At 35.6% G+C, this 22,625-nt stretch overlaps 1 protein-coding gene across 2 annotated transcripts in view; it reads left to right on the forward strand.

Annotated features, from left to right (window-relative positions):
* Window positions 1-22,625, forward strand: part of LOC145661408 (uncharacterized) — a 176,950-nt gene that overhangs the window by 88,362 nt on the left and 65,963 nt on the right. The window contains exons 5-7 of one of the 2 annotated variants that reach the window (XM_081726710.1): window positions 956-1,078; window positions 7,169-7,465; window positions 15,670-16,023. In XM_081726710.1, coding sequence (XP_081582836.1) covers window positions 956-1,078; window positions 7,169-7,465; window positions 15,670-16,023 — 774 coding nt within the window. The remainder of the gene's footprint in view (window positions 1-955; window positions 1,079-7,168; window positions 7,466-15,669; window positions 16,024-22,625) is intronic. The other variant, XM_081726713.1, reaches the window with a different exon arrangement.

Here is a 22,625-nt window from a genome sequence, read left to right on the forward strand (position 1 = left end):
GTAGCTATGAAATTGATTGATGACGAGAAGTTCCTATTACTACTTAATTCTAAAGCTCTAATATCGAAGAGCTTAAAATTGAATATATATATATATATATATATATATATATATATATATATAAAAGTATTGTCCCTAGAACTCTCTAAATGTGAAACTTGTACATAAACACGGATGAATGAACACAAGCTGAAAACATTCGAAAACAAAGTTCTGAGGAAACGTTTCGAACCAAAACAAACGAATAAATTAATGAACGGAGAAAATTACATAATGAATGTCACCAGTAAAAGAGTTATTAGTTGGAGACGTTTAAGATGAGCAGAATTCATTGTTTGTATGGGAAATGCGCCCAGCCTCTATGAAGTTGTGAAAGACCTCTGTCTTATCATACATAACAAGTCTTTGCGAAGTAGGCTGTACCAGTCCCGTCTGGATTAGTCTGGCACAGACAGAAGCTAACGATCATCTTGTTTCTACGACGATGAACCTCTGGGTTCTTTAATCCATGTAGTTAATTAATTAGGACTTGGCAGCTCTCAATACATTTGTTTTTATGTTTCGTGCTGTTTCTTGGAAACCGGAATGAAGTATCCATTCACATTCTTATAAGCTTAACCAATTTTTTTCTTTCTAAATTATGTAATCTCAGAGAATGGACAAATTGTTCAAGAACATTTATGAAATGTTGAAATAGTAAGTTACGTTCATTTTAATTCTAAAGCATTCCTCTTGTACATTTGTATTCTTACAGTGAATAGCCATCTGTAAATATATGCTTCGATACATGAGCTTGTAAGAATACCTCAAAGAAACGAAGATACACACCGTTGATAAAATCCTACGCTTGCCAAAGAATGTGAATAGTTTGAATGATTGATATGGATAGATAGATGAGTGTACACTAGCTCAAATATCTGGTTTCTTCTCATATTGCTTTTTTTCTCTGTTGCAGAGCAATTCATTTTGTTGAAGAAAGAAATAAGTGATGCTAAGCGCTCTACTCGTCACAGCAAGCACCGAAATGGTAAAATCGTTGAAAAGGCAGTTTTGCTGGCTGATATACTTAGTAAGAGAAGTAAGTACTGTTACATATTGTAGTAAGATTAAATATAGATCCAACAATATCGATTTTTTAAAATATACTTCATGAAGTATTCATAATAAACAAATAAGAACTGAGATGGTTGTAGTGTTTGATTTTAAATGTCTCCCTTAAAAATCCATCAGAGGTGTGAAAAATAGTTAAAATTTTTAAATATGTAAAATATATAAACTGCAGTAAAAGTGCTTCTTGAGGTAGTTTAAAACTGAATTGTGAAAGGTACGTTATGTTTATTAATTGATAAGTAAGTATCATATTCTAAATGCTGTATAATTTCAACAACTTTGTTAGTTATTTAATTCAAGTGAGCATAAGCGAGCTTGTACTATTAGATTCAATCAATATTTGTGTGTATGTCCGTTCCATGATAATTTTCATACAATGTATTCGATTTTAACAAAACTTGGCATTTTCCTTTTTCCAACATAACAAAACAGGGGTATTGTTTGAAGTCAAACCCGTCATAAATAAGATGGTAAGAGCGGGGTAACATCAACGCAATATTGCAGATGAACGTAATATATTAAGAAGCTTTTTTTTTTTTTTTTTCCCATTGCGACACTGGTTAAAATTATACAATTTTAACATAATATAATGTATATTTTCTTAAGAGATTTTCGATCGTTTTTGCTTTGGATTGAAATCGGTCAAGGATAAGAGGGTAAAAGGAGGTAAATTTACTCGTGTTTGCTCGTGTACATAATATAAGAAAACAGTTTTTAACTGTAACTTTTATAGAAACTATTCGATTGTGATGCAATATATATAAAATAAGATTTCCCAATCATATATTAAGACATATTCTTCTTGTTCGGGGTTGAAATATTGAAATATAGTTATAAACAAGGAGGTGAATTCATCCATATCTCTAAAATGCATGATTAACTATCATTTTGTTTGTTTTCGTGAGTGTTCATTGATTTTTTTTTTGTCCACATCGCTTATGGTTAACGTCAGGCTATGGAGTGAATTCACCCCTCAACTCTCTTATAAATAATGTAACATTATTGTATAAGTAAATAAAATAAAGTATTTACTTTAAGTGTGGGATTTTTTTTTTTTTTTTACGGCCTGTATTTTGGTATCTCTAGGCATAAAGGAAAAGTACCCCACACTTAAGGTAAATATTTTATTTTACTTTATTATATATTAATATTTTAATGCGTACAAGGAAATGAATACGTTAAGCATCATCGTTTATCCTCGGTCGAAGATCTGACTTGATCTTAATAGAAGTCAAGAGTGCCCTTATACTGGAGAAATGTTAATTGACACGTGTAACTGCATATCCGAAGTTCTATGTACTTAGTAGTTGTTTATGTGAAACCACAGAGGCAAAAAGAAATCACTCTACCCCTGCGCTCTGCTAGTTGAGTGATATAGCAAATGGGTCATAATTGACTTCCGGTCAGGATACCCAAATAAGAAAAATGGCCAGAACCTGATTTTACAGGAGATTGAAAAGTCATGCAACCTATAAAGGCACTACAAAAGATAATACCCACCATTTCCTACTTCACACATACGCACCTTTCTGGTCATGTTCCTGAACGTATTCTGGAGCGCTGCACGTGAAATGTTGTTCACAATTCGTTGAGTATTTGTGTACAATTCTTCCAGAGGATACGAATAAGTTGTGTAAGTTCCGACTTCAGATATCTCCGTAAGAGAAAGTCTGGAGTGAAGTCGAGAGACCAGAGTGATCACAGTTTGTTGGAAATGATGTATTCTGGTAACACCGACTCCAAATACTCCGTGGCCACATGAGCAGTATGGGGAGCTCCACTGTCCTGCTGAAACCATTTTTTTTTTTTTTTTTTCGAATCAATCGGAAGTAGCACAAAATTGCCTGACCACCTCAAGATAACGTTCACTATTGATCGTTGTGTGGAAGAAGAGAGTAAACATTCTTTTTCGAGACGTGGAACACTATACTCCGACCTTGTGGGTGTGAAGAGAAAACCCATGCAGACATGCGAATTGTCAATCGACCACAAACCTGAATTTTTCGAATGCACTTAATTGTTGAGGTAAAACCCAGCTTCGTCTGATCAGTAGCAGTCGTCCAGCTTCTGCTTATCAGGCGTTACATTCTCCATGAACCATTGACAATACTCAGCCTGGCACTTACTGCTTCACAACTCTGATTTTGTACGGAATCATTCGTAACAACTTCCTTACATCGGTACATGCTATACCGTAAGACACCTCTTTTAATTGACAAACTGTGGAAGAACTTTTGTGGAGGAAACTCCACATAGCTGCATTGATATCTTTTAATTTGATTTTGGTCATAACCTCAGACTGACACTTCGGGAGCATGTAACACACTCCCAGTTTTTTTTGAATTTATCGTTCAGATGTTTAATGCTTTATTTATTCGAGATTCCTTCCCAGAATATGCCTTTGTATAGCGTGCCGCAGTGGTTTCGTAACTCAGGCTCGTTATATACCCTTTAACAATACAATTTTTTTTTTTTTTTTTTTTTCAAGTGTATACATCATATTGCTGTAGCAATGTGCCATTTGGGTAGTGCGCCACTAGAAGTTACCATCACCTGTCATCTGCTACAAAGGAAAGAATAGCAATTTGTGCCGTGGCATGGGTTGCATGACTTTTTGATCACAATAATAATCCCACCACCATGATACTACAACCAAACAGGGTGCCGGCTACCGTTTCTGCTTGTTTAGCTTAACTTCTTTTTCTTCAACCTTGTGAACCGTTGAAGTATATTGCAATGCCGAATTAGTGTTACTAATAGGAAAATTATTTAGTAGTCCACGTATTTTGTGGCTGTAAAAGCGTTCGCGGCCCATTGTAGGTTATCAATAGCATTAAGAAAGCAAAATAAAATAGGAATAAACAGTTTGCCTTATTGCACAGTTCGTACGAGATGACTGCAATTTCTAATCGTAGTGGAAAACACATATTTTTAAATAGTACTAATAGTGTTGATTGAGGCCAGCATTGAATCTACATATTATTTAGATCATATTTCCAGGTGCTAGATAAACTTCAGTAAACACGTGAAGCTGAGTTTGGATTTTCCATTTTAAAAAATCGCTTTAACCCTTTTGGTGGCCTCTGAGACTCTTAATCATTTTTGTATATTAAATACTAATGAATATCAAATTATGAACAGAATTCTAGGTACTGGTGTGGTTATCGTAACTAAGTTTTAGAATACATTTTATTAAAGTACATTAATATGTGAATATAGAAAAAGTAAGTATCCTGGCAAAAAAAGGGTTTATATTTAAATTTCCGAAATCATTGAGAAAATAATCAATACAAATTGTTATTATTAAGAATAAACTTACTATTGATGTTTAAGTCCCTTCCTTGGTGACATACTGTGTGTGCCACTGGTTGTCTGTATTATTAAATATACAGACATCTTTAATAATTATGCTATCAATATTTTGTCATATATCTCTGTAAAATATAATATTTATGTGTTTCTTTGTAGTATAAAGAACAAATATATTAAACACAGTTAACAATTGAACATACAGAATTACATTTAGTGCAAAATGTACATTAAAAAATCCACCTTTCTAGGATAATGAAAATTAAAATATAAAAGAAAATTTACAGTAATATTATAGAGTGAGAAGCAAGTCCTGTAAGACGTAGCTAAATTATAACAAATTTCGTGTAATATAACATTTTGCAGTGCACGCAATGATATAGTAGTTGCTAGTAAGGAAATAACGTTGGAATAGATTTTCTAGATGTATATTTCTAAATACAGTTCTGGTATAAAACCAGCATATTCTCCGGCATTCCCCCCCCCCCCCCCCCTTCAGTGTCAACATTTAAAGACTACTGTTTCTTCTTCAATGTGTTGAACTCTACAGGGTTATTCGTGTGAATTTGTATTCTTTATCTTCTCGGATTTTCTCTTATAAATTTCTTAAAATTAGCTGTTGTTGAGTGTTTCAGAATCAGTTGGTATACCATTTCATATGGTACCCCCCTTCTTAACATTCTTTGTCGCTGCTGCAATTTACATTACACTATGCATTATGAGGCAAAAATAATTCAAGTTAGCAATATCGAGACTTTATAAAGAATGCTGGAGTCATCTTTTTTTGTATCTTCTAGAGATATTTAGTACTTGTTGAGCCACTAATTTATGACCCATTTAATTTCATTATAATGTATACGAATTTAACAATCCAATAAAGCCATAATTTATTGTCCTTTTTTTTCCTACTTCTTGTGCACTTTGGTTGCAGTTTGGCTACCTTATAAAAATAGAACACAACATGATTTATTGTAAAATACCAAGAGTAAGAAATCAATCCATGGCAGACGGAGATAAATAAATCTGTATCTATTCCCATACATGCGTCGGAGTTGTTCGTACAGTGCTCTGCAACATAATCTTGAAAATGTTTGGTATAGTGCGTAATTACACACAACTAGCTTTGAAGCATAAGTTTTCATTTTCATATTTCGAGGCTTCTGCAGCGTCAGAATCTCGTCATTCTGAATTCTCATTGTCAATAGAACAATTATACCTATCATTTTCTTGGAAGATAGCATTTATATTATCCACGAGGTAGAAGAAACCGTATCACAGATATTGTTAGATAATATATGTAGTTCCATCCGTTTGTTAAATTATGAAGAATATTCATTCATACAGCTGATTTGCAGTCGTTGAGAGACAATCGTTTAAAAATATAATTTGATTTTAAAAACTTCAAAAATACATTGAAACCATTAAAACGAATAGGGATCTGAGAGACCTTCGAGGTTCAAATACGAGGAATTTTAAATTATTGGTTATATTTTCAACACGATCAAGTTGGAAATTTATTAAATGCTTAAATATGATGGCTAAAGATGTAATATAAGATGTCACAAAATTTTGGAGCAAAAGAAAAATATGTAATATCTAAAAGAAAAATATTTAATATAAAAATAAGAAATATCGCAGAGGATGGTCTCTCAGGCCCCTATTGTTCGTTTAAAGCTTAAATAAGGTTGCTGAAGGCATAGAAAGTAAGGAAGCACTTGAAGAAATTGTGAAAGTGAAAGAAAGAACGGTCCATATATAAGTTTTCTTGAGTTAATTTCTTATGAAAAATATATGCTTTTCAGAAATGCCAACTTCTCATTAACTTCTACAATTTTAAAACAGAAACTTATATAAAGGGTGACAAACTTGACTAAGGAAGGCTCCTCCATAGGCAACCTTCATCTGGTTACTCTTTTTAGACAAGTTCAGCGGCCACCCTCATGGCGGCAGTCTACCGCCGAGGTGATTCTGAGTTTCGCTGTAGCACACAAACTTTTTAGTCCGACTCAATAAAAATGCCTATTTAGAGATAGTATCTATCGGGGAGAATGGGTGCTTTTTGCTAGTTATGTTAAGGGAGCGCAGTCCATCCGTTAACTTCGTTATCAAGATCTTTCAAATAATTTTCTGTTCTTTGATTCATTCTTGTTAATGGAGAGTGAGAATTAATGCACATATTTTTCGTCAAAAGTAGTCTTCACCAGTAATTCGCTATCTTGTTCTAGTAATTTTGTCGAGGAATATTTGATAAAATATTGTCCTTAATTGTCCTTTACAAACCCAACAGCGGAAAAAATAACGATATATTAGGTCAAGATCTTCATTTCTGATCGAAATATGATATATTTTTCTTAGTAACATTTCGTGTTCATTTTATGAGATAATGAATTGTTTTCGAATCAGCTTTCTCACTATCGGAACTTATTTATTTATTTGCCATCTGTCGTTTTGTTGTTGAAATTTTACTTTGTTTGTATTCGTCTTTCTAGCAGTTTTGTCATACTTGAAATGACAGTGAAATGTTGATTAATAATATTAAAGGTGTCTCTATTGAATAAGGAGTAAATATATTATAAGTGTAATATTTGAAAGTCCAATACTGTTGCAACTGGAGTATATTCTCTGAATGAAATCTAAATTTTCCCGGCAAATTGGGTGTCCTTTAAGTATAATTATAAAAACAGGGTCAAAAGATTATTTATTTAATCTTTCTCTTGCTAAAATTCTTGGTTGAATGATGATTTTTTAGGACTACTTCCATTGGACTTTAAAAAGACTGTGATATCTTGGAAGAAACAATTGCGAATGTCAGTACATGAAAAAGACAGTAGCGATTCAGACGTCCATGAAGAGGAGGAGGAGGAGGAGGAGGATGATGATGATGATAGAGAGAGCAATAAAGGAAATGATGATGTCGATCATCATAATGACGATACCGATGAACATGGGGTTTCACCAAACATTCAAAAGAACCTTGAACAAGTGGATTGTTTATACCCATTAGTAAACTCTCATTTGGTGCCTAATCTAATGCTTCTTTATGATGGTAAGATGTTCTACGTAGATGGTAGTTAAAACTTATTTTTTTTTAGATTACGTCAGTCCACCATTGACTTCATAGTAGTATAATCCTGGTAAGTAGGAAATACACTATTTCTACGAACTTTGCAACTTTATCAAATTCTGGTCTCTATGCTATACTATGTAAGTTACATTCTCCCCTTTGTGTTTTGTATACAATATCCTTGTTTAAGTTACTTCCTTATTGGGAAAAAGAATCAGTTCCATTTCACTTGAGAAGTGTTTGAAAAAGAAAACGATAGCTCAGTATTTGTAGATTCTTTGGTGTATTTAAAAGACAAATCCCCTTATTCTTCTTAGAATAAATATGTGACAAAAATTTTTCTTATCAGTTGTAAGCTTTCAAATATTTTAAACGTGATTCAGCTGAGAAAAGTACATAATCCCTCGAAACGTAAGATCAAAACACCCCACAGAGCTGCACCATTTGGTAATTACATCCGAGTGCAGATTCAAACCTAGTTAAGTAAATGAATTTATTATTATAACTTAAGTAACGAACTTCCAGATACATCCTCTATTCTTCTCTAGTACAGATATTCTGCACTAGAGTCATTAATAATTAATTGAATAGAAGTGGAAAGAAGTCACTCAGTGCTATAGTTAAAAGGTACCATCTTGATATTTGTTTCATTTTGTTATTAAGAAAGTAAGTAGCGCAGCTTAAACCGTACTTGGGAGACACGGTTCTTCAGTTAACATACTGTATATATATTAGTGTAAGAAGACGACAAGGCAACACTAAAAGACGTAGGAGACATGCAGATTGTAAGGTGTGTGAGATTTCGATTTTTACTTATTTATTTCCTAATGCTTATGAATTAATTCAAAACTGTTAGTTGGTGACGGTTGGAAGTTTGAAGTGAATGTTAGTAGTATGAGTTCACAGCATGTGGTACAGGAACACGAGGAAGAAATCCAGCAGGTAGGTATATATTACAGAAAAAATGATGATAGCTTGGTGTGTGTGCGCAGTGTTCGTGAATGCATGGAACGTATATTCTGTATTAATATATCGATTATACAAATTAATAGAAATGTCAGTGTTGAATTTCGCACCCAATGAGGTATATCTTTCAGTAACGTAAGTACCATTATGTAAAATATCATCAATATAAATATATTAATATCCAGTGGATTCTTCAATTTTTGTACTAGCAGTAGCTAATTATTGTAATTTTCGTCTTTTATTTGTTGCAGTAACTCATTTTCAACTTGTTGATAATATGGCGTCCGTGTTTTGATATATTACAGAAATTTAATGTGGTGGAAAATAGATACTACATTTGTATTATTTTTTCTGCATTTTTTAAGAGGCAGATAGTATGTTGTTCGTGAGTATGTTGGTCTTATTTACCGTCCTTCAGGAAAAACCTTAGTTTCTAAGACAAAATTCAAATAAAGCAAAATTAGTCTTATCTTTGGTAGACAGACACTTAAGTTTGTAATTCCAGATAAATATAAGCAGAATTCAGAAAATTGTAATTTGGAAACATAAATCAGGGTCCCACCGACCTGAAAATCGTGGAAAAATGGAATTCATTTAACTTGTAAAAGTTTCTGGAAAAATCAGGGAATTTCATGATGAGCTGAAAAACCTGTGAAAGTCAGGGAATTTTAAGTACGAATTTTTACTCTTCACACTGTATTTTTTTTTTTTTTTTTTTTTTTTTGCTTTACCCGGTTAGTTTTGCAAATTTCCCTACCTATATACATACTATATAGATATACATGCATAGTATAGAGAAACCTAATAGGGGGAAAAATGCCTTTTTACATTTTATATATATAGAGGGTGTTTCAAAACAACAACAACAACAACGTTTGGGAGGAGATTCCTGATACCAAGATAAGTCAAAAGTATAGACCAACCTGGGTGCACAAATGCTTCCTTTCGAAGTTATAGGCTGCCGAAAACATGAAAAAATGAAATTTGAAGGTCCATAACTCCAAAATTAGGCGACCTACCGTAGTCGGATCAAGACTTCACCAAATCAGAACGCTGCGGTAATTCCGCAACAATTTTTACAAAGATAGTTGGTGAGTACTTCAAATTATATGCCTTTAGACAAACTCCCTCTATAAAAATTGTTGCATGAGTACCTTAGGATTCTGAAACATGAATTTTTGGATAGAGCACATATTAGTTCTAAGTGAAGTTTTGACCCGACTACGGTAGCTCTCATAGTTTTGGAACTATAGACCTTTAAACCTCATTTTTTCATGTTTTCGGCAGCCTATAAACTACGAAATAACTGCTTTCTCACCCAGGTTCGTCTATACTTTTTGTCTTGTCTTGGTATAAGGATATATATATATATATATATATATATATATATATATATATATATATATATAAAATATCATTTGGAAATTTTTAAATCGTGACCTGGAGAAATCAGGGAATTTGTGCTCGCTAAATAAGTGGAAACCCTGTGAATGTACTTGTGCTGAGGAGAAAAAGAACAGAATTCGTTTACACCGAGCTTTTCTGTAAATTGAAAGGTACAATTGTAATGGCAAAATAGAAATCGTAGCGAGTACTATATGAAGGAAAAAAAAAAAAATCTTTTTCACCTCCGTGGCCCAAGTCCGTAAAATTTACTTAATATTTTCAGGAAAACTGGACCGAAAACAAAAATTAAGATATTGAGAACAAAATATTCAAGAACTTAGAAAATATTAGAGATAGATTTGTAAGAATTCAGGCCATATCTAAAAACAGTGAATTTTGCTTTGAACGATAAACTGAAATATTCCCAATTTTGTAAATTTCTGGATTATAGAGGAATTACAGGTTTCGAACCCGAATAATGCTGTTCAGGCACTTCGAGTGCAATAAGAGTAGAAATCGTAACTAGTCAGCAACATTGTACGAAAAACTTATGAAAAAGCGAAATTTATTGAAAGAAAGAAAAAAATAAAAGGGCATATGAAAAATATTCATTGTATTGAAAGGGTATCTTTTCAGTAATTTTCAAATTGCTTAGCGTAAAAGATTGAATATAAAACAACTTATGAAAATAAAGAGCAGAAGGCTTCGACGTTTGACGCAACCATTACAGCAGTCTATGCATGTGATGCAAGATTGTGTGCTTCGCCAGTGTAGATGACTGTGATGATATGGCTTCGTATAGTAGGGAAAGTGTAATGACTACAAACGATTTAGACGCAGTCACTGTAACATTTAAGGTTAATTATGAACAGTGCTAACTGCGAATTTTCATTATACTTAGTTTTATTTCAATGTACTGTTTGCACTAATCGTAAATAGCAGACTAACCAACTTGAAATATGACTCCCTAGAACTGGTTTAACGTCTTATGTACAAGGAATTTGCCGATAACGTAAGGTCTGGGCACATGGAAAAACAGGAAGTAGCTATAAAAATATATAATTCTTAATAAGTAAGTAAATGAAAGTGATAAAATTGAACTTTTATAGGGCAGCGTAAACGAGTGTCTTGAATTGTTTTCTTTGAATAAACTTAAAATATTTTATGCGATTATGAACAAATGTGTGACTGTGAAATATTAATGAATTTAATAAATTGTAAACGATTCGTTATTTCAGAAAGCTACGGAAATTTAAATATTTCAAAAAAAGTGCGATATATATATATATATATATATATATATATATATATATATATATATATCTTAAGTCATGAATTGTCAATCACGTGTCTCCAGTCGTGTTTAGATGTGAGAACTACGCTAGTCATGTCATGTTTATAAGACATTATTAGCTCTGAACCAGTGGACATTGTGTAAGAGAATCTTATCAGTACATTTCGCAGCAGTAATTTCTAAGTTACACGAGGTTTCTGTAGGGGTAATGTCCGGATCCAATGTTAGACTGTAGATGCACGTCTCACAGCTCTAGTGTTGTTCAAAAGATACATTAAACAAACAAAACTTGGTCAAAGGCTAGGACTTTCAATCAATCAAATTTTCAGTAACCTTCCTAATTGCTGTTTTATTTAATATTTACTACATTTGAATAAACAAAGCTGCATAAAAGCAGTTTAGATTTCTGGATAAAATAACTGATATTTTGAAATTGTATTTTAATAGATAACAATTTTATTCCGTGTTAGTAGCATTTCGTACCTTTTCCCCATACACAAAAGACTATGTAGTTTTATCATGTCGATATGGTCCCGCTGTCATTTTTGTGTGGGAATCTGCACCTGAATGCGATCTTTGGTGCAGAAAGGAGACTTACTACCCAAAAACAAGTTAATTTCTCAGTGTCATCACAGTTCCTATTTTAGAAACCAGTCGGTATTACTTTAAAATAATGAATTCACAAATATTTTCCATTTCGCAGATGATCGGTGTAAATAGATTTCTTGCTGTTTTTTTGAGTAGTAGTTTTTTTAAAATTTTAATAGAGACTATTATAATGTTATTGCACTGTACTTCCATTTAGGGGTATTTTTTATCACTAATAATGTAACGTGTAGTTAAAGTGATATAATATGTATTAAATTACATACACAATAGAAATACCTAATTTATTGACTGGTAATTTCAATGTGTTGTAGCTCTTCGCGTGTAAAATACATTACATGCAACATTATAATAATGTTCTTGTCATAACACTAATTTCATACACAGTGAAAAGAAACATCGGTTATACGAGGGAAATCGGAATGTTTCAGTTATAACAGTACACTAATAGAAACAGAATGTTGAATTTTTTATTTTCTTTCTTAAGACTTGTCTACATAGTCTTCGTACAGAGGTAAAAATTTCTCCCAGCACTTTTTGACCTGTAGAAGGCCGTCATTGTAGAATTCAGCAGATTGTGTAGAAAACCATTGCTTCACCTCCATTATGGCGTCATTTGTGTTGTCAAATAGCAACACCGAAGTGGATTTTTCACCTTTGGAAACAGAAGGAAGCCGTTTGATGCAAGATCAGAATAGGCCGGGTCGGCAGTATTTCAAAGCAAAATCTAGCAACTGCTGTGACGTTACTTGGGATGCATGAGCGGGTTCATTATCCGCAAGAAGATGGATCTCTTTGATGAGTATACAGTGACATTTTGCTTAACAGCACCTTGTAACTTACTCTGATCCTGATTTCAAATTTGATTTTAGCGTCCCTTTCAGCAGCAAACCTGTATGAGACGTAGACCTACAGCTTAACGTGGGATCCGATTTGCATGAGTTCCCACTGGGAATCGAGCCCAAATCTCCCACATCAAAACCGCGTACCCAACTTTCTCTGAAGTGAGAAGTAGTATGTGCCATTGATAGTGCCACTATTCTGAAGGTAGTCTGTAAGGATGACCTCCAAAAAACAGAGCATGACCTTGCTGGTAGACTTTTGCACCTTTCCCTTTTTTTTCTTTCTTGGAGGGGGGTGAAGAGGAGTGTTTCCACACATTGCTCTCCTTTTTGTCTCAGGATCATATAGATAGATATAACATTTGTCCGTAACCATCAGACAGGAAAAAAAAAAAATCCTCTCCTTGTGTTGCTTGAGAAGATTCAACAAGTGAGTCGACATGTCACCCCATGTTTGCCTCTATAGAGTCAGCAAACATGGAACCATCGTACTTAACATCTCAGACATACGCATGTCGTCATGAATTATTTTCCATAAACTACTATAACTTACTCCACTTTGCTGCATGATGTTATGGATGGTTATTCGTCGGTCTTCCAGAATCAGCTTTTCAATTTTCCTCACTGACGTTGTCGTCCGTGAGTGATAGATGTCCAAGTTTTGGCTTACCTGTAAGGGGCATGTGACCTGTTTCGAAATTTCTTCCCCTTGCGACAGTATCATAGGATGGACAATCAGCACCATACACAAAATTCATTTTGTTATGAGTTTACCGAACCCTTCAAATGCAAAAATTTAATCACGCTACGAGCTTCTAGTTTTTTCATCTAGGCTATCTGTAAAGAAAGAAAATGATATACGTGAATAGTTTTCACTAAATCATAAATGTAAGGTCTAATATCTACACAGGTCAAGTTACATCAGAACCACTCAATAACTCTGAGGGATAATGAAAATTATCCGTTAGCCTCTTGTATAAAAAGCAATGTCTTAATAATCGTTGAAATTTATAGTGTAAAACTCTGTCCCTTATATTTTGTAAGTAGAGCAAGGTAATAATATGAGTATCCGGAATCTACTCCCACTACCGGCTTTTATTGTAAAATTCACAAAATAACAGTATTTACGGAAATACTGTAAAGTTGTTCGTCTCTATATTTGTGAGGTTAGAAATAGGTAGTCCTTGACGGTGAGGTCGCAGACAGGATCCCCACAAAACCCCGTAGCAGGCTAGGCAGAGTGGCGAAGGAGTCGCCAAAGCTCCGTAGCAGGCGAAGCAACTAAGGTAGGATTCCCAACAGAGCCCCGTAGCAGGCTAAGCCAGGTGAAAGGTAAAGCCAAGAGTCCCGTAGCAGACTAGAGGCCTAGGGTTAGGTTACTCCTAATGTTCCAAAGCAAACAGTAGGAGGGACACCAGAGAACTGGTACTGAGCCAGTGGTTGCTGCTGAATTTATAGATCTCCAGACGGCGGTGGCGCTGCTGCTCCGATGTCGTCGTCTGCTTCGTAGGAGCCTGCCGTCGTCTGCTAGGTGTAGTTGGTCCATGTGGTGCGTAGTATTCTGATGTAAAACCATGTGGTGGAGTTTATAAACACAAGCGTAATGTGTTGTTTGTACACATTACCACGTGGGATATTACAATATATACAACCGACGAACCAGTTTTTATAGTTCTTACCATTTCAGTTTTGTCTTGTTTTCATTTTTCTTTTTGCATGTCCGATAGTATTTCTTCTTTCAAATAGCCATTTACCTTCCTCAAATACATTATATTATAGTGATTCTTAAGTATGGTATAGCAGATAAAAGGATTGTTATGCGTATGTAGAATATGATAATGTGTATTTACTTAAGAATTGTGTGTCTATAGAACTTGAAAACTTACAAGTTAAACTAGTGTAAAATATATACAGTATACTACCGTTAACTCAGCCGTCAAAACAATTTTCTGTTTCTTTTACATTATCGTTATCATTAATACAGTGTTGTGATTTCATAATAACTATGTATGAATTTTAAATTCATATTTGAGATTTTGAAACAGAAAAGTTGTTGTCACGAATTGATGAATTCAGTCATGGCATTGAGGAGCTAAGTTTAAAAAAATCATCTTAGAAACCCATTGCTGATGAATACAACATAGAATGCAATATAAATGCAAAACTTAGTCGTTCTCATTTCGGCACCCCTCTGTGTAAGACATGGCCGAATTATTGAAAACGTAGTTCATTTAGATCCTATAGCAGCATCTGTATTTATACCAAACGCACTTTTAGGCAGCATGAACGTTCTCGTTTTCGGATTGTATACACAGAACTAGGAATTGATAATAGTACATACAGAGTGAATTCAAAAATGTGTTCACTTTTCTCCAAGTCCATATTTGCGTTCTTCTGGTATGATTGGTATCTGACGTGTCTAAATAAATTGATTGAAAAAAAGAAAAAAATCGTTTTAAGTGATTTCATTTCGGATAGTATGAACCTTTTGTGTTGAGTCGGAATTGAAGCTATTTTGTGCGAAAAGTAAAATTTCAAAATCTGATATAGGAAGAAATTCTATTATAATCTACCTATCCTAAACATCCAATCTTATCGTACTATAAGTGACGACTAGGTGCTGCCTGTAGCAATTCCCCGGTCAACTGGCTTGCACGTGCTTTGCTAAACTTGGGCTTAAAAGTAATCGAAACTGTCTTAACCAGCTTGGCGGCCCCCAAAAACTATGGATTCGGCGCTAATCTTGGTTATTTTGAATATTTTATTTTTCACCTCCTTCTCATTCCCCATTCGGATGGGGGCTGAACTTGGAATTAAACGGCATCGGAAGTATCACTATTTACCTCAGCAACTCTGAAAAGTATGAATTCGATACTAATGTCGATTGTTCTCGTTTATTTTTATGTTACACTCTTTCCTCTCGCGAGTACCGTTCTACACCGAGAAGTATCATAATAAGTAGTTTGAAGTATAATAACATGTCTTAGCAATGAGTTTTTAATCTTTTGTAATCGAAGGGGTGCATTTACTGAAAATCACTTAAAATGATTGAGTTGTTTTTCTATAAATACATTTTTCTTATTCTTTTTCAGAAAAGAAAAGAAAATTTAAACATGATGCAAATAAGCAGAAAGAAGCCGATGGGAATATGAAAAATGAAAAAGCTACTAGTGAAAGTTTTGATAACAACATGTTATCTGAACCCGAAAGTAACACTCCAAAGCAAAGTTCTTTTAGAGATTCTGTTGATAACGAAGCTGTTGTCACGGATCCAGATGTCAGTATGATTCCATCGATGCAAGATAACACGCTAGTTTCGTGCAGTGTGTCATTCGAAGAGGAAATACAAGCTTTATATGATTGTATAAGAGAGATGAAAATGATGGAAATTCTTTCGTCTATCGTTGCCCCAATGCCTCCAACGCCAGTGAATATTCCTTATCCAGGTAGGATAGACTTGTTTTTAAATATTGTATATTTCTGATTTAGTATGTAGTTACGTAATTTATAAAATATTTTGGTTTTAATGTATATGAATAGGAATTTAGAAATACGTACATGCCAATACATTAAACAGAATAACCAAGGTTTCGACTTACATTGTCTTGTCATGTGAGTTAAGAAGACAATAAGAATAGTCGTTGCATGCAAATTTGCTGTCAATACGTGCTTGGTGCTGATGTTTTTATTAATATCATTGCCATTTGGTGAGGCATCAACAGTCATACATTACTTTTGACATGGCTCCGACCATGAAACACCTAAGGCGGTTTTATTATCGTTTCTGTTTTCAGATTATATTTGGGTCATTTGTCGGTTTCAGCGTTTGACCTTAACTAATATGAGGCGTTCCGGGTAGTAAGGGCTGAATTAATATCGAGTCATTTTATTTTTTATTTTTTTATTTTATTCACGCAAATATGGTTATGTGGCAGCAACCAGATTTGCATGTAGATAAATTGTGTGAAGTTCTCCCTTCTTTCCCATAACATTTTGTTAAGTTAACCCTTTCCCGAAACACCTCATATAAACCACATTTGGCAGGCTGCTTTAATTGTACCATCAATGTCGATGCCAGTTTTGGTCCATATCAATACAACCATTCTTTAGAAAGAAAAATAAAATTGATTTCACCCTTTGGCCCTGTACAGCTTTATCCTTCGTTGTTGTGTCGTTACTCTTAAGTTTATTTGGTATTTTAGTATTTTTTCAGCTCACTTTTGAGACATTTGTGTTTTTCGGTTTTCAGTCGTGACCAAATGTGGCAGAGCACTTAATAGACCACTCTTGATTTTATGCCAGTTTTGATCTAAGTTTGTGATGAGAAAATCACGTCAATCTCGGCTTTTGATCTCGGTCAGATTTGGTCTCTAACCATAAGTAATACCAATCTTACTTGGCAAGCCACCAATATTGTTTATATTAATGTCAGTTTTGGCGTTTGCCGTGATTTGACAACATGTCCGGGACCATAAATTGATTTCTGTCATTTTGTTTCAAATCGGTGAAGGCTTTCTAATACATGAAATTTTCGTCAATTGCGGCTTTTGACCAGTTCTCGATTTCGAGCTTCATAGACAAGGACGCTGAATTTGTTTCTATTGTTTCTTTTCTTTTTTCTTTTTGAGAGAGAGAGAGAGAGAGAGAGAGAGAGAGAGAGAGAGAGAGAGAGAGAGAGAGAGAGACTGAGACTGACTGACTGACTGACTGAGAGACTGAGAGTTGCCGATTTTGATCTGTGGCCGTGACCATATTGGCCTGTTTTCTAGACCAATTTCAACAATACATTCCAAAGCAGTTTGCTCACTCTTCTCCCTCAACTACTAAAGATAACAGGCGCCAGATACTTGGCCTATCATATCCCTTTCGTGCATTTTTAAACCGTATTTGGAACTGTGAGTCACCGAGCGTCTTATTGAGAGGCTAGTGGGCGGAGCTACGAGTGCAGGGCGCGAAGGAATTTTGGGTGTATTTAGACACACGAGGATGTAGTGTAAGCTCACCAAACTACAAAAATTCTAGAGAAACACCACCAAAGGATTAGATTTATGCATCCGCCTGCCAAATAGTGATGTAGTTAGTTTACTACAAATTATGAAAAGTGCTGCTCGCCGAAAGGGTATTGACTCCGTAGTATTCTCACAGTAAGCGTGTGTTGGTGTGCGCCGCATGGGTAAGCCAGGCTAAGTCGTAGTAAAGATTTAAGTTATCAGGGTGTCTATTGGTCACGAAAGTCACGAAAAAGCCACGAAATCAGAAAACGGTTGGTAAAGTCATGAAAAAGTCATGAAATTTAGCTTTTAGGTCACGAATTTTTTTTTATCTGTACAAATGTAAGTGCAGACTTTTTTTTTTTCTATAAAACGTCAAAAACACTACCAAAAATGTCTATGATCGGCTTTAGACGCTACCAAATCACAACCAAAGCATGCTTCTATCACATGTATGAAAATTCGACCTAATTCGCACCCAAATTCGCACTTAAGAATGTTACGAATATTTATGGTTTGGTAAAGAAAAGGTCACGAAATTTCATTTTGAAATTTTAGTAGACACCCTGGTTATGTAAGCGTGTATGTGTGTGTATGAGAAAACAATATCGAACATTTACAAAGCAAGGAAGTGAAATATTTTGTCTCTATTCTTATCGAGATTTATAGTCCAATTTTTATTTGCGTTTTGATTTTCTGCCTCTTGTAGGCTTTCTAAAACAACAAATGAGCTTAGGCCTATTTTTCTTTGCGACGGTTTACAAATTGTTCGTATTTTAATTGTTCATGGTGGCTCGTTGCATGTTTGTGCTACGTATACCTCAATAATGGTTTAATGCGGAAATTTTGCGACCCTCTCAACAGATATTGGCAATGAGTTCCGATTCATATGTTGGCAAAAATCTCGGAGTTAAGTCATTCCTGAGAAATGAAAGATGACGTAATTTCGGTCGTTGACTTGGATCACATTTGACCTTCCGCCTGAAATGATTTTAGTAAACTACCTTAGTGGTACTTGTGATTCTAATTAATGGATCTGAAGCGGTTTCAGAGAAATCTTGTTTCATTCTTTGGTCTTCGTTAAATTTTCCTTTGACCTTGACTGATCGGAACAAAATTTGCAAGCCATCAGTAATTTTCATGCAATTGAAGTCTAAATCGGAAGTTTAATCTTGAGAAATATAAGGTCACGAACAAGAAGTTTATAGACGGCCCGACGATGCAGAAGATTATAGTAACTCGTTGCAGGAGCTACCAAGAAAATCAGACAATAAAAATGTTTACAGCGCCCAGTTGTGTCACTAGCTAGATGGTTGAATGAGTTGCCAGGTCGTTGGTAGAGAAAGTTCTAAAAGAGAGAGGTGACCTGGAAGGAAGATATATTTATAGCTGTAGAGATGAAATAATGGAAATTAAAAATGAAGAGATAAATGGAGAAGTAACCAGTATGGGGGAATGGGCAGAAAAATAAAACGTCTTGTATGGTCCAACAAGGACGAACGGTATTCTATTTGGTTATTACAGTCTGTACGTATTTTATTAGATATCTATGTAAATTTCAGTTATACCGATTATAAATATGGTATTTAATGAAATGAGTTTGTAGGCATATGGAATGAAAGTAAAGACATTTTCGTGGTTATTATGTAGAGAAACACAATCTAGAGGTCTAGTATGGCTGATAATCAAATAAGTTAACACTTTATGCTTTTAAATTTATCTTTTGTTTTATTCTTCCGTTGTTGCTTAGACAATAAACAGTTAAATTTCGAAATTGTAGGTATCTTTCTTAGTTCTTTGAATGTCCACATTTCTCCAGATAATCAGAATCCGTATAAATTCTATTTTATGAATATACGAGGGACATTCAATAAGTAAAGAGACAAATTGCTATACCTCAATAAAGATTTATTTCAATCTTTCAAACCTAAGGCTATTTTTCAATATAATCACCCTTTACAGTTATGGATTTGTCCCATCTTTCTTGCAGCTTCCTAATTCCCTTGGCGAAGAAATCTTTCGATTTACCCCGAAGCCAACTTTGCACCGCTGCCTTAACTTCCTCATTGTTAGCAAATCTTTTTCCACGTAGGGCGTCTTTGAGTGGTCCAAACAGGTAAAAATCAGATGGGGCGAGGTCTAGGCTGTAGGCAGGATGAGGTAAGACCTCCCAACCCATTTCTTGAAGCTTATCTCGGGTCAGCTGGGCTGTATGAGGGCGGGCGTTATCGTGCTGAAGAATGACTCCTTTTGACAAGAGTCCACGGCGTTTGCTCCTGATAGCTGGTTTAACTTTGTGTTCTAGCATCTCAGAATAGTATAGGCTATTGATAGTTCGCTGATCTTCAAGGAAATCGCATTAGATTGGACCCTGTGAGTCCCAAAAGATGGTCAGCAGCACGTTACCAGCGGAAGGTTGAACCTTGAATTTTTTGCGAACTGTAGAGCTAGTGTGTTTCCACTCCATACTCTGCCTTTTGGTCTCAGGGTCGTAGTGATGGATCCAGGCCTCGTCGAAAGCGTCTCCTTCAATCAAACTTCGTTGCGTTAAGGCTTGACAAATGGAAAGCCTTGGTTCTTTATGAGCGTCAGTAAGCTGTCTGGGAACCCATCTGGCACACGTTTTTCTGTACTTTAAAATGTTCCTAATGACATTGTGAACAGTTCCAACACTTGATCTTCCTCAGCTATCATTTCAACAGTAATTCTTCTGTTATCACGAATAAGTCCGTCAATCCTCGATTCCAACGAAGAACCAGAAACTTCCACGGACGTCCACATCGGGGTTCATCACCTACACTTGTTCGGACACTTTTAAACCGATCAACCCACTTGTACACATTCGCACCGTTCATACAACTGTTACCGTATTGTCTCAACATTCGAGAAAAAAATTCACTTGGTTTTACACCTTCTGCGACTAAAAACCTAATGACTGAGCGCTGTTTTTCTAAGGTGCAATCTTCTAGAGGACTTGCCATGATGAATTGATATTTTTGAAGTTATGTTGACATAAAATTACGAAACAGCAGATCAGAGCATATCCCAAGGTTGCCAGCTAACACCCCTGGAAAAAAAAACATTGATTAGTGTTAAAAATATCGACTTTGTCTCTTTACTTATTGAATGATCCTCGTATTTATTTATGTTTGTAAACCTAAATTCGAGCGTGTGTATGCCAAATAATGGTATTAGCAGCAAAGAATTATAAATAGGAAAATTTGAATATGAGAACTTCCTGGCGATCAGAAATTGAAAACCAAGTAAAAAAAAAAAAATAGAAGAGGAAGAAAACTGCAGACGTATAGAAAGATCCATGTATATAAATCAAAATAAAAAATACTTACGTGATCAACTAAATAGAGCTTTCCGCGATTCATCTGTTTTGTTTGTTAACTGACGTTTCAAATGCACTTACTGCGTTTATGATAACGAGTTGTACTAATTTGGGAAATTTTACAATTATCGTGATATATATCGGGTGTTCTAAAAATTGCGCCCATGGACCACAGAGCACTATTCTACAGGTCGAAAAAAAAAAAAAAAAAAAACCGAAAATATATGATGGAATGCCCTCCAGGGCCTCCTTCAGCCGATGTATTGAATCAAAATTTCACTATGTGGCAACATCGTATATTAACTTGGAACCATTAGCATTGCTCTACAAATCCATCAAACAGTTACATCGATTGTTAAGGTAACAAGTGGTGCTAGTGTCAACGTCTATTAACTTCAACTGTCATCTGGCAAGAATCGATGTAATTATTTGATAGGTTGGTAGACCTACAGGGTTTGTCCGGGAAGTAATAGGACTGATTTTGTTCCGCCATGACTGTACTTCGGAGCGTGCGCGCACCGACTGGATCCGGTAGAGGGCGTTCCTAGTTAACGAACGAGCGGCTGGTCAGTTGTATCCGAGCACACGGAGAGTCAGGACAGGCTTTTTCGCGCGACATGTTTCTGTGAGTGGTGCAAGCCGAAAATGCAGCGTTCGTTAGAGCAGAGATACGCGATTAAATTCTGTGTTAAACTCGGTAAATCTGCAACAGAGACGTTTGATATGATCAAGCAGGCTTACCCAGATGATGCTTAGCAAGAAGTGGTGTGTTTCGGTGGCACAAGGCCTTTTCGGAGGGCCGGGAAGAGGTCGCCGATGAAGACCGTGCTGGAAGACCTTCGACTTCGACAAACACCGACAATGTGACTCGTGTGCGCGAAGTTTTGAACTCAGACCGTCGACTAAGTATTCGTTTAATTGCCCAGATGTTAAATTTACCAAAAACTGTGTGGTTCATGAAATTGTGACGGAGCATTTGAACATGCGCAAGGTGTGCGCGAAGATTGTCCCAAAAGTGCTCACTGACGACCAGAAATTGCGGCGAGTGGAATTGTGCCAAGAAAGTTTGAACATGTGTGAAAGTGACCCCCAATTTTTGAATAACGTAATCACAGGTGACGAATCATGGATCTTTGAGTATGATCCCGAGACAAAGAGGCAATCTTCCGAGTGGCACACGCCGGCGTCTCCTCGCCCAAAAAAGGGAAGAATGAGCAAATCCAAAGTGAAAACGATGCTCATTGTCTTTTTTGACATCAAAGGCATCGTCCACCATGAATTTGTTCCTCCTGGACAAACCGTCAACGCCAAGTTTTACGTGGAAGTGCTCAAGAGACTCAAACGAAGGGTCAATCGGGTCCGACCAGACATCGGAGCCGACTGGAAGCTGCACCACGACAACGCCCCGGCTCACACCGCCTTTCTCGTGAACAGCTACCTGACCAAGGCCGGCATCCCAACGCTTCCACAGCCGCCCTACAGCCCAAATGTGGCCCCCCGGACTTCTTTTTGTTTCCTAGCCTGAAAGGCAAGCATTTTGAGACGACAGAGGGGATCCAAGCAGCTTGCACCGCGGCTCTGAAGGCTATTCCGGAGAATGACTTCCGTGACGCCTTCAATGCTTGGAAATCGCGCTGGCAGCGTTGCATCGACGCAGAAGGAGCCTATTTTGAAAGTTTTTAAAGAATTGTAATGATTGGCTCAATAATTTTTTTTAAAA

Source organism: Thermobia domestica, chromosome 1, assembly GCF_964235325.1.
Source record: "Thermobia domestica chromosome 1, izTheDome1.hap1.1, whole genome shotgun sequence".
In the NCBI taxonomy this organism is placed as follows: domain Eukaryota; kingdom Metazoa; phylum Arthropoda; class Insecta; order Zygentoma; family Lepismatidae; genus Thermobia; species Thermobia domestica.